Below are 13950 nucleotides of genomic sequence, written 5' to 3'. Positions count from 1 at the left end.
GCTTAAGCCAAGTTGGCTTGAGGGTGAATTCCTTCCCTTTCACCCCATGTGTATTCCCATTTAATTTGCTTAATGATTTTGCTGAAATGTGTGAGCTGATGCAACTGGTAACTAGCCCCAAATAAATAAATAAATAAATAATTAAGGAAAATCAGAAAAGTGATAAAATAATATATATGGAAGGGAAAGCATGTAACTACAGTAGGAGAAAAGACAGAGAAACTGTATGCTCTGGGAGTAACTCTATCTTGAATAACTTAACTGGTGAAATAAGTAATCAGCCTCTCCTTAGGAGGCTGCCCTATGTCTGTTGCCCATTCAGGGGGGTGGAACAGCGATATTGTATTGCAGGAGCCCTAGTTCTCCCTAATGATAAACAAACAGTGTTCCTGTCCCTGTTAATACTGTAGCTTACAGCATAATCCTTGGCCAGTTACATGGAAATAAAGAAACAGGAGTTTGGAGACCATACAAAATAACTTCTTATACATGCAAATTCTTTATACGTCATCAAAGCATAAAAGCTTTTATGTAGCATTGCTAATCAGAGTTGTCGTTGTCATCGTGTCCATCCATCCCCCCTCCCTCCCCCCCAGTCTTCTGAAAAGTTTGAGGTTCCATTTCAATCTTTTCTTGTCCTGAATTCTCCCTCTTCGGCACCTTTAGTGTGGGCTCTGCTCCTTTGTTGGGAGAAAACAAATAAAATAAAATAAAAAAACACAAAACAAAACAATTCAGATCTTGGAAAATGTATCAGTTTGCAAACAGCGATACTTCCCAAAGTTTTCAATAACTAATCTTACGGTGATTTACTTGATCCTTTTATGTAGATTTTGAAGAGGTTTTGAAATCAGTCTTTGTAGCAGGTAGTTAATTTCAGATATTCATTGATGCAACAGTTTTATGAAATGCTTTAGAATTTTGGAACTGAATACAAATAAATAAAATTCCCCAAAACATCACATGCCCCGTGTAATGGTAATGCAACTGGCCAAACAACTTGGACAGCAGGATTAAAAGCAAGGACAGTGTTGTCACTAAGGAAGACCATCACCTTTGTTTATCACTCTGTAATGACAGAGGCCAATTTTGTATCTTTTAGGATGAAATATTAAGCTCCACTTTATTTCCTGGGACCTTTAGCTCTTGGGACCCAGGAGTTGAACTTGATGATCCTTGTGGGTCCCTTCCAATTCGGATATTCTGATACTGTGATCAGCATAGTTGGAATGGTTTATTACTACCATCAGCATTCATCAAAACTGACTGTATCCCACCCTCTGTCACTCCCTCCCATAAAATTCTGCAGTTTTATTTTTATTCAAATTTACAGTCTTTGTGTAATTTTACACAAGCACAAATTGTCAAGTGCACTAATTAAGACTTGACATTGTGTCTCTCTCTCAGTTCAGACTGACTGTATTTAGTTGTGTTTGTGTTTCCTGCATGTATAAATTCAGGCTGTACGGCTGTGCTTTTGGTAGTTACTGTGCCACTGGCCTACTGGCCTGTTCTCCACTAGACTTTGAACTTACCAGGAAGTTTCCTTCAAACTTTCTCACTGATGCTTTGCAACTCTTAAACTGGTATTTTTTCTTGCCCAAAGATTTACTTACCATATGGACATTATTTCTTTCATGTGCATCATCTATTTGGATAATGTTTGATGAACTAGGAAAGATTTTCATAGAACCATAGGATGGTTTGGGTTGGAAAGGACCTTAAAGATCACCTAGTTCCAACCCTCTGCCATGGGCAGGAACACCTTCCACTAGGCCAGGTTGGGATATAATATCAAAGATGTCTTTGTTGTTGTTTGAATGGCAAATTTCATGAAGAACAAGAATGAACGACCTTTTTATAATTTTATGGAGCTGTTTATAATTATGTGATAATGATGTGTGTAAAATCTAACATTTGGTATTTGTCTTTGTTAAAACAAATAAAATAAAAACTAGCTGATTTCCGTGATAGCAGATTGTTGAAACCTACTACAAGAAATTTCCAACCAGTTGAGATTGCGCTATGATTTCTTGGAGAATGGTTTGGGGGAATTTTGATAGATGTTTACCAGTAATACAGGAAAGAACTGAAGCAGTGTACAGAACTTCAGTGAATAAATGGTAGTTTAAATACATCTTGAAGACTACGATGCGGTGCATGGAATAAGCATAATGTATATAATAATGGGATAGATGAGATACCCTGCTTGATTTATCAATGCTTATCCTGTCAAAATACAGAAAATGGTTTATTTCTATCTAAATACAGGAGAGTGGTGAAAGGTCTTCATTTTAAGGAGTGCTTGGCACATACGTTTTCCAGTAATTTTAATGGGCCTGTGCAGGCTCAGCATTTGTCAGAGATCAGACCTTAAAAGCCCTGCTGCAAGACACATCTGTGGTCCAGTATTTGAGCAAGCTTATTAATACATTTTGTGAATTATAGTATGTGTTTAATAGGAATTGTACAACATTAATTGGTGAGCAGCAGATTTATTCCAACAGCAGGACTGATATTATAAGTCATCATTAGGTAGCTTGGCATTTCTGCAGTGAATAGTTCCAGTAATCCATATTAATCGGTTCTTCGCTCTCCACAGGTGATTTACAGATATATGGATAAATCAGAAGAGAGGCAGCTCTGGCCACAAAAGGTTCCTGCAGTGAACACGCACGGGAACCGGTTGCCTTTCTGTTAAAAAGAGGAACAGATGTTGTCCTGCTCTGCTCCTCTTAAAATGTCTTTGTTTTTTATTGTGTGTTTTTTTGTTGTTGTTGTTGTTGTTTTGTTTTGTTTTTTTTTTTAATATTTTTTTAACCTCAGTGGATGGCTAAAGAACACAGTTAATAATAATAATAAAAGGCAGTGCTCTCAACTCTTTAATGTCCATCTGCTTTGTAGGGATTGTCCTAGGAGTCTGGTGTGATTGATTTCAGATCTCTGGTCCAGGATCTCAGTCCAGTAGCATGTGTTTCTTTTCTCTGTCAGAAGGAAGCTACTGTTCACAGCTTCCTTCATCTCTGTTAATTACTGGTAGGATGTAAAAGAAGAAAGTACTATGTGATTTCCTTGTAATCATGTCCTTGGCCAGCGCTGCCTAGGGTATTTGCCGTTGTACTTGGAGGTTTGCATCTACAGTGCAATGTTAATAATTTATCCCTTGTGCTACTTGGAATATGACGTCCAGCTTTGTACAGGTCTGCTGTTTTCCACACTTTGAAACGAAAAGGAGGGCCTCAAAATAAAGAACACACTGAGCTAAGTCAGTGGGCCTTTGTGTCCAAAAGAGAAAACCAAGTTCATCTCCGGAAATTTTGGGGGAACTACAGAAGTGTTGGTGCGTAAAAGTCTGATTCTTGCCTGAAGAGCTTTGATACTGTAGGTGTTCCCTTCATGTGTAGAGACTGATTCATGGATTTGTTTAGCTTATAGAAGTCTTTTTGTTTAGTTTTGTTTAGTGAGTGTTTTTCTGGCTACCTGCAAAATGGAAGGTGATTTTTCCTTGCTGTTGCCACCTGGAAAAAAGAATTAGTATCTTGGAAGCCTTTAGTGCTGAACCTGTAAACTCCTTTCTGAAGTAAGAAAAAAAGACGAAGATCCTCCTTACTGAGAAGAGATTTTGGTATTGCAGTGTGGTTTTAAAAATTAAGCTTTTTTTGAGAGGCACCATCTCTGCCTGACCCACCAAAAATGAACCTACAGAACAAATAGGTTTTCTGTGTTTTTAAACACTACTTAAGTTAACAGTTCTCCTTATTGGGCATCAAGGGCACTCTATCTTCATCAGATAACTGACGAAGAAGTATCTTTCATGACTTCTGTCCTTCCCCACTCCAGCAAACAAGACTTCTCTCTCAAAACATTTAGATGTAGAGCTTAGTGATATGGTTTAGTGGAGGACTGGTTAGTGTTAGGTCAGAGGTTGGACTCGGTGAGACATCTAGGTCTCTTCCAACCTAGATGATTCTGTGATTCTGTGATAATGGCATTCATCCCAAAGGCCAGCAGCAATCTTTACGCAGAATCCTTGATCAGTAATGCTCGTGACAGGGTGTTGTTTTTAAATTTAATCCTTTCCTACTTTTCCAGATTACTTCTGTAAACATTCTACACCTAAAAATTTAGAATCAGTTTGCTTCAACTTAAAAATGGAAGTGTTCTTATGAATGGTCAGGCTAGACTTGATCCATCTTCAAGTGAAACTGCTACGGGAGTTGATTCAGAGATTTCACTTCTAATATTTCTTGTTTGTATTCCACCTGTCAACTATCTTTAAGATCATTTCTTAAGAATAGCAACTTATTTAATAACTGATTTCACCCCTCTTTTCTTGATACTGTGTGGCATTTGTTGCTCCTTAATTTGAAGACTTGTCTGATTTTAGTAATTATCATTATTAGTTCTCCACAGGTGTTATGTTCTTTGATGTATTCTTACAGGTATCCTCTGTAAGGTTATGTTGTTTTTTTGTGACCCTTTTATCAACTAGATTAATACACCTTCTCATATGTTTTTTGACATGTTGAAATAGTCTAGAGACTTAAAGAATGCCAGCTCTAGTTATGGGATTATGGAATATTTTTCTTTTCGTGCTGGAAAAAGGACAACTCTATAGAGGAAACTCTTCTATACGCTTGCTGCAATGTCTAATTGAGAACATCAAATGCTCAAGCTTACAAAGTAGATGATCTATAGCAGTCTTTCTGAGCCTTCTACTTGCCAAGCAGTGTGTTTTTAAGAATTCTGATATAGCAACAGCTGCTTTTTACTACGAAATTTTGCTGTGTGTACGCAAAACACTGAGACAGTCTGAACTGCTTATCAAAGTCCTGGTTCAGGGAATGTGGCTTCTATCCCTGAGGCACACCACAATTCCCAGGGAGCTCCAGAGGCCTGTGAACTTCAACCCCTGACAAACGTGTCTGTGTTCAGGAGGGATGCCTACAGTAAATCTTGAGGCAGGCCTTGAAGTGCCTCATTTCTTGAAATCCCATCTCCCTTGTATTTGCATACTATGGAACCTAAATCTGGAACTCCTCATTTCACAAAAGTGCCAAAAAGACTCTCAGTGATGTCTCAGCATGTTTGTTTGTTTGTTTGTTTTTCTGAAAGAATTGTTTTGTTATGTTCATGTGGACCAAAATCTTTTTGGGAAGAAGCTCCTCTGCAAAAAGCAATGGGAAATGCTCATTGTCAGTAGCTCAGGAACAAAAGCAGCTTTCAAGTATCTCTGAATTTTCTACCTTAATGTATGAATGAATAGTTCAAGACTCTTAGGGACATTAGCTTGCCTCAATAACTGTCAATGTTCAGGCAGATATCCTACCAAAAGTGGAGTCTGGATTGCAAACATATGGACTGCAGTGCTAATGGAAGCTCGAAGTACTGTTGAAGTTGCTGTCTAGGGATCTCTGTGCTTGAACTTCTTTTATGTCATTGTTCCTGTTGGACAAAACTATTGTGAAAACTGCATTCTGAAGAGACTTCTACTTGTACTCCTTACTGTGACCCTTGTGATAGGAGACAATTGGGCTTTTTTTTTCCCTTAGTGATTCATTCTTCTTCCTTTCAGTAACCAAAAGAATGGGAAGTGAATTCTTAACTTTATCTCACATAAACTTTTACAAATAAGAAAGATATTCCCTTCCCACAGGTGAAACTTATATGTTTTATAACTATGGGTAGTGTTCACATAGAAACTTGCCTAGACAGCACCTACTTTCATTATTATAGATCTTTCTCTGTCATCAGTATAGCTTATATTGGATAAGTCGCACCAGTTTTAGCTTTATTGTAAACAGATTTAAAAAAATCTTTAAATCCCTTACAAATGGTGTCTAATTTACTCTTGTTCATGCTATCAGCAATTTTTTTTCTTGTCAGACTGCTATTCCTATCTTCATTAGACCACACATGTAGTTGAAAAAGAAATGAGGAGCTTTGGGGCACAAAAAGCCTTTCTCAGGTCTGAAATGCCAAGGTTTTCTTTCAGATTTGAAAGGAAGATTGTCTGCCCCAAAGATCATCTTCCAAGTATATTAGTTCGTCCAGTAGAAGACTTTTTCTCCTTTGTAAGCCGTGACTTGACATTTTATCCATAGATTGTCATAGGTGTAGCAAGTTGTTGATATTTACTTGTCATGCAGTAGGTTACCTGTACAGCAGTAATTTACATGCAGTGCATAAGGAGTTATTTACCTTTCTGTTATTGAACTTGCTCAGTAGTAGTTAGACATACTCAATTTCTTTCTCTTTCTTTCACAGGGCCTATCCTTTATATGTTGCCAGACCCAAACTCAGGGGGCCTATTTAAATCAACTGCTTGGGAGCATTATTCAGCATTATTTTGGACGATTTCTCCCTTCTTCACCAACTGCACTTGGAGTTGGACAGCATCCTTTGCTGACTGCTTTATGCAGCTCCATTACAGTCCCCCAGATGCTCCGTCTACGGAAGACCACTCTGCATGTCATAAAGTAAGGCCCAGCGAAGAACAAAACATCACTAACTCAGATTTCACAAACAGCTAATGAGAAAGGGAATGTCACTGTTGTTTTCTCAATAACTGATAGTTATGCTGGGTAGGGAGCCAAGGAAGGACAAAGCATATAGAGCACATATGGCCACATGAAAAGCAAGTATGTTTCCAAAAACATTGCACTCCAATATACCTCATCATATGGTTGCATCTCGGGCTGTATCTAGGGTCACAGAGTCAGTTGTCACAGCTGTCTGTGCATGGGAGGACGAGGTGCTCTTCTGAGTGTCAGAATATACATAGATGTGCCAGCTACCCAGGGGAAGTAAAGATTTTGGGGTGTGGGAAAACAGAGATGTAAAGATACAGTCTGCATTTTTTTCTTCACGTTGGGAGAAAAATTACCCCCCCCTCAAATATAAGATGATTGCCTATATCTGAGGTAAATTTATTTTTCTTTGTTAAATAGTGTGTGTACACGTTGATTAAAAGAATATCAGTGTTGAATGTAGGTAAATATGGTAGGCAATGTTGTAAGTAAAGCCTATATTATCACATATTAAGGGAGTGAATTAAGATTTCACAGTCTTCTGACATTTTTTATGAACTTATGAATACTCAAACTTTGTCATCTTAATAAAGTTATTTGTGAATGTGTGCATGCATGTGTGAATTTTAAGCTTGATATTGGAAGGAAAGTTCTGAAAGTGTAATGGCACTTGGTGACTTGTAAGACATGAAACGTTTCTTAGTGATCTGGGAAGAATATCTTAGAACGGAACAGCAGCCTGATTTATAAACTGTTGGGTGGTCAGGAGACAGTCACTAGGTCCACAGATAAATACATTCAAATTTCATTGGCCTTTTTACCGTACGAAAGTTAACGAGTATCTTGCTGCTGCACAGAGAAAATTGAACCAGAGTGTATTATCCAGGTCAGAGAATCATTTGAGTGGAAGCGTATGCAACCCACCCCCAAAAAATAGTGGGCAATTCCCATAGTAAGTTAATGGGACAGGAGATTTCAAAGATACTAACGTAAGACCACATGATGCAAAGGATATAGAAGTGTTACAATTCTTGTTTTGTAAGTTATGTCAATGGGCATTCAAATATTCAGATCTTTTAAAGTCAGTTTTATTTGAAAGTGTAAATTTGTATGTGTGCCTTATAAAATTTTTTAACAAGGATAACAGTTTTTAATTGATGCATTGCTCAGCAGACAAATTTGCTAGTTTGGGTAGCTAAGGGTAATTACTATTAAATATCTAAACAGTTATTTTGAAGGTTCTGGGAGTGCTCTTGTTAACTGATGAATAAATGCTGTGTTCTATTTACCTGCACCCTTCTCTCCTGGATGTTCCAAAGTAACAGTCATTGTCTTCAGTTTTCAGAAAATTCATTTGTAATGTCAAATCAACAGTTGTTCAATCTTGCATCACTTTTTTTGGAAAAAAATATTTTTTAAAAAAGTAAAAATTAAAAAAGTAATTAAAATTGGGACAGACAATGTCAGTAATGTCAAAACTTGTTCTTGGTGCAGACTGACAGGTTACCTTTTATTTTTGTGACCAGTTTTGTACTGGAGATGATTATGTTAACTCTGAGCAAGCAAAAGCAGAGATTCACAGAATCACAGAACTGAAGGGGTTGGAAGGGACCTTGAAAGATCATCGGGTCCAACCAGATTGTTCTGTTTCAACATACCATTGACAAAAGTAACAGTACCAGTAGTGACAGAGGAGCTGTTACCACAAGTTGAATTGTGAACTGACAATAGCACATAAAGCTAAATAAAGTAACTGAACAACAGCTATATTTTGGATGTTGTTTTGAATCCTACTTTTATTCAGTTATTTTACGCAGCTTTAACTTTTATAGTCACACTTGGCTTTTAAACTATAATTATGACTGCTATTTTTTAGTTCCCTCAACAGAAGAGTCAAAAGGCATCACTGTCCTCTGATAAATTGGGAGCCATTTCTAAGACTAAGATAAATAGAAGCCATTAGCAGAGTCTAGATAAAGATAGAAATCTATGTAACAGGCCTCCCGCTGAAATATCACAATGTTATTTTCAAGTACGTGGTGCTTGCACTGAATGAAAGACAAATGAAAGAAAAATAAAATAAAACAACTCAGACTATGTTTTGGTTTGCTTTGTCTTCCCAGTGAGAACTATCTGCAGTTCAAAGGCAGTGCTCCGCCTCCTCGCTTGGCCTCGGTTCTTGCTTTCATTCTTGAAGTGCTTCAGCGAACACAGACCACTGCACAGTGTGACGTCGGCTTGGTTCTCCCGGCTGTGTTGAAATGCTTGGTGCTGGTTAATGAGCTGCAAGGTGAGCCCCTTGTTTGCTTTTAAAACGTCTCTCTACACCTGTACGACTTTTATACTGGCTGAGCATCCTTCATCCCAATGTGCAAGTTTTCCATGGCTTTTAGATGAGGAGAATGAGGTGCATTAGCCAGATAAACTGGACAAGCTTTGGCTGGTCATTAAGTAGGCTGGGACTTATGTCTCCAAGACAGGAGTTCTGCTCTCAGACTCTGATGAACTCATGATCAGTTTGTCAGGAATCTGAAGAGCATTTCCATTCTCCCATACTTCCCAGCTCATTTCTCCCAGACTTTGTAACTGTGGAAGTTTTCTTGCACCTAAAGCTTTTAGCCCAAATTAGTCTAGAACATGTTCTCCACATAGAGGCATCAGAAAGCAACCTGCTACTTTTAATCCACTTATGAAGGGATCTTTGAGTCTCCTTTTCTTTCAGCACATTCCAGTTGGTAGTGATAACTTCATTTTTAGCTTCCTAAAAAATGAAGTACTGTGTTCACCCCACAGTTGTATACTGAATGTGAATGTGCCAACAATTTCCACTCCTTGCTGCCAGTAGAGGTATTAGGCAACGTGGGGATTCACCTCTGACTTCTCCAGAAAATTTTGGCTAATAAAGCAATTTTTGATTCTGTTCTGTGAAAGTTTCAAGGACAAGATATGCTCGGGTTAGCTGAATTAGCACACACCTTTCTCCCCACTTCTGCTATCATAGCCATATCTGTCTGAAGCTGAAAGTACCCACTTTGCAGTGTGCTGTGGGGTAGAGTGAGCTGAATGTCCCATGCTGATGTAGCCATCAACACACTGCCTGCCTAGACAGGATTCCACTATGCCCTTGTAGAGAAGCTGTTGCAGCTCAGCTCCACCGTTACAAAGGAAGAGCTGTATCTTGCATCTTGAATATTTGGAAAAAATAAATGGAAGAAACTAGTGATTTTTGTTATTGTTGTCTGAAAAAAGCACAAACAGGTGGAATTCAGAACAATACCTACCACTGAACATAAGGAGTAGATCTGTATAGCTCTGGGCAGGATATAATGCCATGACTGCTCTTCTTCTATTCAAATAGGAATGATTGAAGAATACAAACAAAACTTAAATCTAAATAAAATCCCTATTTCCACTAAGTGTATGTCTCTGCCCTGACTCAGAGACAATATTGTACTTAAAAATCTGTATGTTTAAAGAATAACGGTGGTGAAAATAGGACTTTTGCATAAATCTGTGATTCATTCTGTTCTTTATAGACAATCTAACTAACTGCTCTAAGTCATTTCACTTGTATCAAAGTAAGATAAAAACCATTTTTTTCCTCATTTAAAAATTGTAATCTTCATGAAAGACATTCTCCAGATGGTCAGTTCAAGAGCTCTGTGTGAATCTTGTGATTTTTTTTTTACAGTTAAAAAAATATCTACAGACATTGTGCAGTGCATGGTAGAAGGCTGCCAAGTGGGGTCAGGAGGAGAACATGCCACCCAGCTGACTTCTGTATTTAGGTAACTAGAAAATATGCCAATTGGCAGTGAATCTGCTGCAATCCAATTGACAGCAAACATGTTTTCTTTAAATAACTAATTATCTTTAACATACCACATTGTCTCTTGTTTATGGCACTTAAATTATGGTACTTTTGGCACCGGTTTTAAACGTTGCTTGGCCAAAGAGCCAGAGCAAAAATATAGAGAATCATTATCTGTGTTTTCATGGATTAGGTACTGTTTTGAAAAGACTACAGTAGAGAGGTACACTGCTGCTGTAATGGGAAAATCTCCTCGTGAATGGTGATGCTGAGTATAAGGTCCTATGGGGGATGTGCATGCCTAATTTGAATTGTATATAATGGAGATCAAATCCTCATAAAACAAGTTTTGCTTTCTAGTTTATTAATTTCTATGACAAGTAAATAAAATTATTTTAATGTCAGTTATACTTATTCCATACATCTGCAACATCCTTCCTGTAGTGTCCTGTTCCTCATGTGGATACAGCAGAGGAGATGCATGCGCTAAGACCCAAAGATATTTTGCAAACCTGAACACTGGTGCTGTGTTGGGTTATATCTAGATGAAAGCTCCAGAGACATTTTCTGAACTCCGTGTGTAATGCAGAGGCTTTGAGGTGTTTCACTCCAGTGGTGTAACTTCTCATTCAAATGTAATCTGTGCTCTTTAAAGACCTCAAGCCCTCAGGAAGATGAATGGATACACTTCCACCCTGCTTAAGATCTAGTGGAGCTTTAGAAAGAAATGCTTATGTTGTTTCTGCAGATTTGAATCTAGATGTCTTGTCTTAATGGACTTCTTAATTTATTAAATAATAAATACATCTTTTAGTTTTACATTCAGACAGCTGCATTACAAAGTAAAGTGCTCAGGAAGAAGTCAGCACTGACGAAACAGCAGCAGAATCTGACAATTTGCTTGAAAATAAATGTGTGGGTTTTTTTCCTCAGCATTAGCCTTCAAAAGCATGGCTCTGTTTGGAGAAGGTATTCCATTTGAGTATTTCAGTGTAACAATAGGAAAATTTCCATGCAGCCAGATTGCTTGTTCTGATTACTCTTCAGTTGTTCTTGGCATGTTCTCTGTATCTGGTTTTGACCTTGCATTAAATGCCTCTGTGCTCCCCTCAGGCAGTTTATCCAGGACTACATTGCAGTGTATGATCACCGGGTTTACAGCATATTAGAAGCAGTGGCAGTCTTGGATCAGACGTTAGTTACCAGCCTGATTCCCACAATGACACAGGCTCTGAAGGATTCAGAGCACAAACAAGGTCTTGGAAGAAATGCTGCACAAAGGTTTGTTTTTTGTTTAATGCTGCTTTTTGATAATGAATAGTAGGGTATATTCTCTTGAAAGAAAGCAATGTTAGACAGCAGTACAGATACTAAAAAATGAGTGATTTTTAAAAGTGTTCAAACAAAATCTACTTCGCTCATGCCTTTCATGATTTTAAGCCATGTTTGCTAAGTATTTTAAGAGATATTTTGACGCTAGGGCTACAGACCCACACAGAACAGAGCCAGGCTGCCTCTGTTCACTACAATCTATGTTATAAAGCATGCAATGAAGAAGAATTCCTGCCCCAATGAATTATCCTTAAGTAAGTCCCTGTTTTAGATAACTTCATGGCTTAGATGTAAAATTACAGTTTAATCAGATATCATCTCAGATGCTTGGAAAGAAATATCTGTGGCTGAATTTTAAGAGTTCTTTTATATTATAAACTTCTGGGAGTTGTGGCTGTTCAGAAATGGCCAGCCTCCTCTCCGACAGGCACAGCAGAATCACATTTTCTCCATTTGCCCCCTTGAGAACTAAGGACAGAAATATTTGACGTGTGAATCCATCTAGCCTTAGAAGCAAATGGCACAAGGTGAGCTACTCAGCACAGTTGGTGGCTTCTCTTGGTGCAGATGCAGCAGTGAACTTTCAGCAACCCTATAAATGTTTCTACAAAAATGGAGGCAGCTCTGTACCTAAGCCAAAAGGGCTCCTTCCATTAGATCTCCTAACTGGAATGCAGGCTCTAGCAGGTCAAGGCCAGATCCTGGCTTCAGTGTCTGCATTACACATACTGGTACCCCTCAAAGAGTAGATCCTTGTCACACCTCAGCCTGGAGAAGTTTTGATGTACACTTTGGCAGGGCCTGGGTTGTTTAAAAACAAACAAAAACCAGTCATTTAAGAATGAAATTAATGGGATGGTAAAGGTTATTCAAAGAGTACACATTGGCTATATAATGAAAAATATTTAATTCATTTATAATTGTATTATTCCCTTTTTATTAGCTTGGCAGTCTAGTATCTCACATCACTGTGCCCATAGCATGAGTCACAGAGAGATTTCCTATGTGGAAATCAGATAGTGAACACGGTGAAGTCTCATTGCAGATCTCCTTTAAGCCCTGGTTAACTCTATGTTTTAAAATAAAACAAAAATCTATTTCACAGCAGCTCCCTAAGGAAAGAGACTTCTAAGCATCTTCACAACACTTATAGCTGTAAATTATGCAACCCTCATTCTTCCTCCAACCCGGCCATGCTAAAAATTCACAGCAAACAAAGCTGTGGATAAATAGGGAAAGAAAAAGTTATTGTGGGTTCATATCCCAATGTGTTTGGAAATTATGTGCTTTTACTCCTCAGACGTGTGAAACTTTTAACTAACACATCACTTTTTTTTTTTGTTTTTCAACAGAGAAGCCTATAAAAGACTCTTATCTTACCTCTCAGAGGCTGGACAAAATGAGATACAAAAACTGGAAAATGAGACAGGTTAGCAGTATTGACGGTGATTGATCCTTTCCTCTGACAATGTTGATACCTAAAACTGCTCTGTACAACACACTAGCCTAGTTTTTATCTTTACAACTGCAATCCATTTATCTTTTTTTTTTTCAAGCTATGTATTAATTTTAATGATTTCTTTGGTATTTGAATATTGTCATGCATCTGAAGAGTAACTCTGAATATACTGCTGAATGGTGATTAAGAGGTATGGCAAATTTATTATGTGTTCAAATGTCTACATGAGCAGAGCCTGTGTTGCAACATACAAGGCAGGATTTAAAAAAAAAAAATTAAATCAAAGTAATTACACAGAACTCAATTCACATTGAGACCTGACCCTCTTAACACTGTCCTTTTGAAAACCTTCAGTATATTCTTAAGAAAATTGTAGCTTTGTAACTTCTAATTTATTATGTTAGGAGAATGAGAGAAAACTTATCTGTAGTACTGAGCTTTTTGAATGCAGTGCATTCACCAGTAGTTGGGCCAGTATGGTATATATTAAGAAAGGTCTTGTATATATGTTGCACAAAATGTATATAGCTGTCTTAACTTTCCGCCTGTATTAAAACATTAAAGTTCTTCAGTTTCCAGTGCAAAATCTCTTCTGTTGTGTTTGTGGGTAATATAAGAAAACATAGGCTCAGATTTCCTGACCTCTTCCTTTTCAGTAATGTTTTAAAATTAACCCAGAATTTACAGGGATCCCATGTTGTTTTTTATTAGTCATGACACTGCTAATAACACATTTAACTTACAATTGGTATAAATAGTGTGAGAAAAGAGAAAGAGGACAGTAGACCTCTGAAGGAAATGCTTATTTGGGATATTTA

At 37.7% G+C, this 13950-nt stretch overlaps 1 protein-coding gene across 2 annotated transcripts in view; it reads left to right on the top strand.

Annotated features, from left to right (window-relative positions):
* MMS22L (MMS22 like, DNA repair protein) overlaps positions 1-13703 on the top strand; it is a 96427-nt gene extending 82724 nt beyond the window's left edge. For both annotated transcript variants that reach the window (XM_032185592.1, XM_032185591.1), the window contains exons 21-25: positions 6268-6479; positions 8654-8820; positions 10222-10318; positions 11455-11622; positions 13026-13703. In XM_032185592.1, the coding sequence (XP_032041483.1) occupies positions 6268-6479; positions 8654-8820; positions 10222-10318; positions 11455-11622; positions 13026-13107 (726 nt within the window). In that variant the 3' untranslated portion in view covers positions 13108-13703. The remainder of the gene's footprint in view (positions 1-6267; positions 6480-8653; positions 8821-10221; positions 10319-11454; positions 11623-13025) is intronic.
* Positions 13704-13950: the final 247 nt, after the last annotated feature.

Source organism: Aythya fuligula, chromosome 3 (genome assembly GCF_009819795.1).
Source record: "Aythya fuligula isolate bAytFul2 chromosome 3, bAytFul2.pri, whole genome shotgun sequence".
In the NCBI taxonomy this organism is placed as follows: Eukaryota; Metazoa; Chordata; class Aves; order Anseriformes; family Anatidae; genus Aythya; species Aythya fuligula.
Note: the sequence above shows the minus strand (reverse complement) of the source record. Positions and strands in the feature narration are given on the sequence as shown.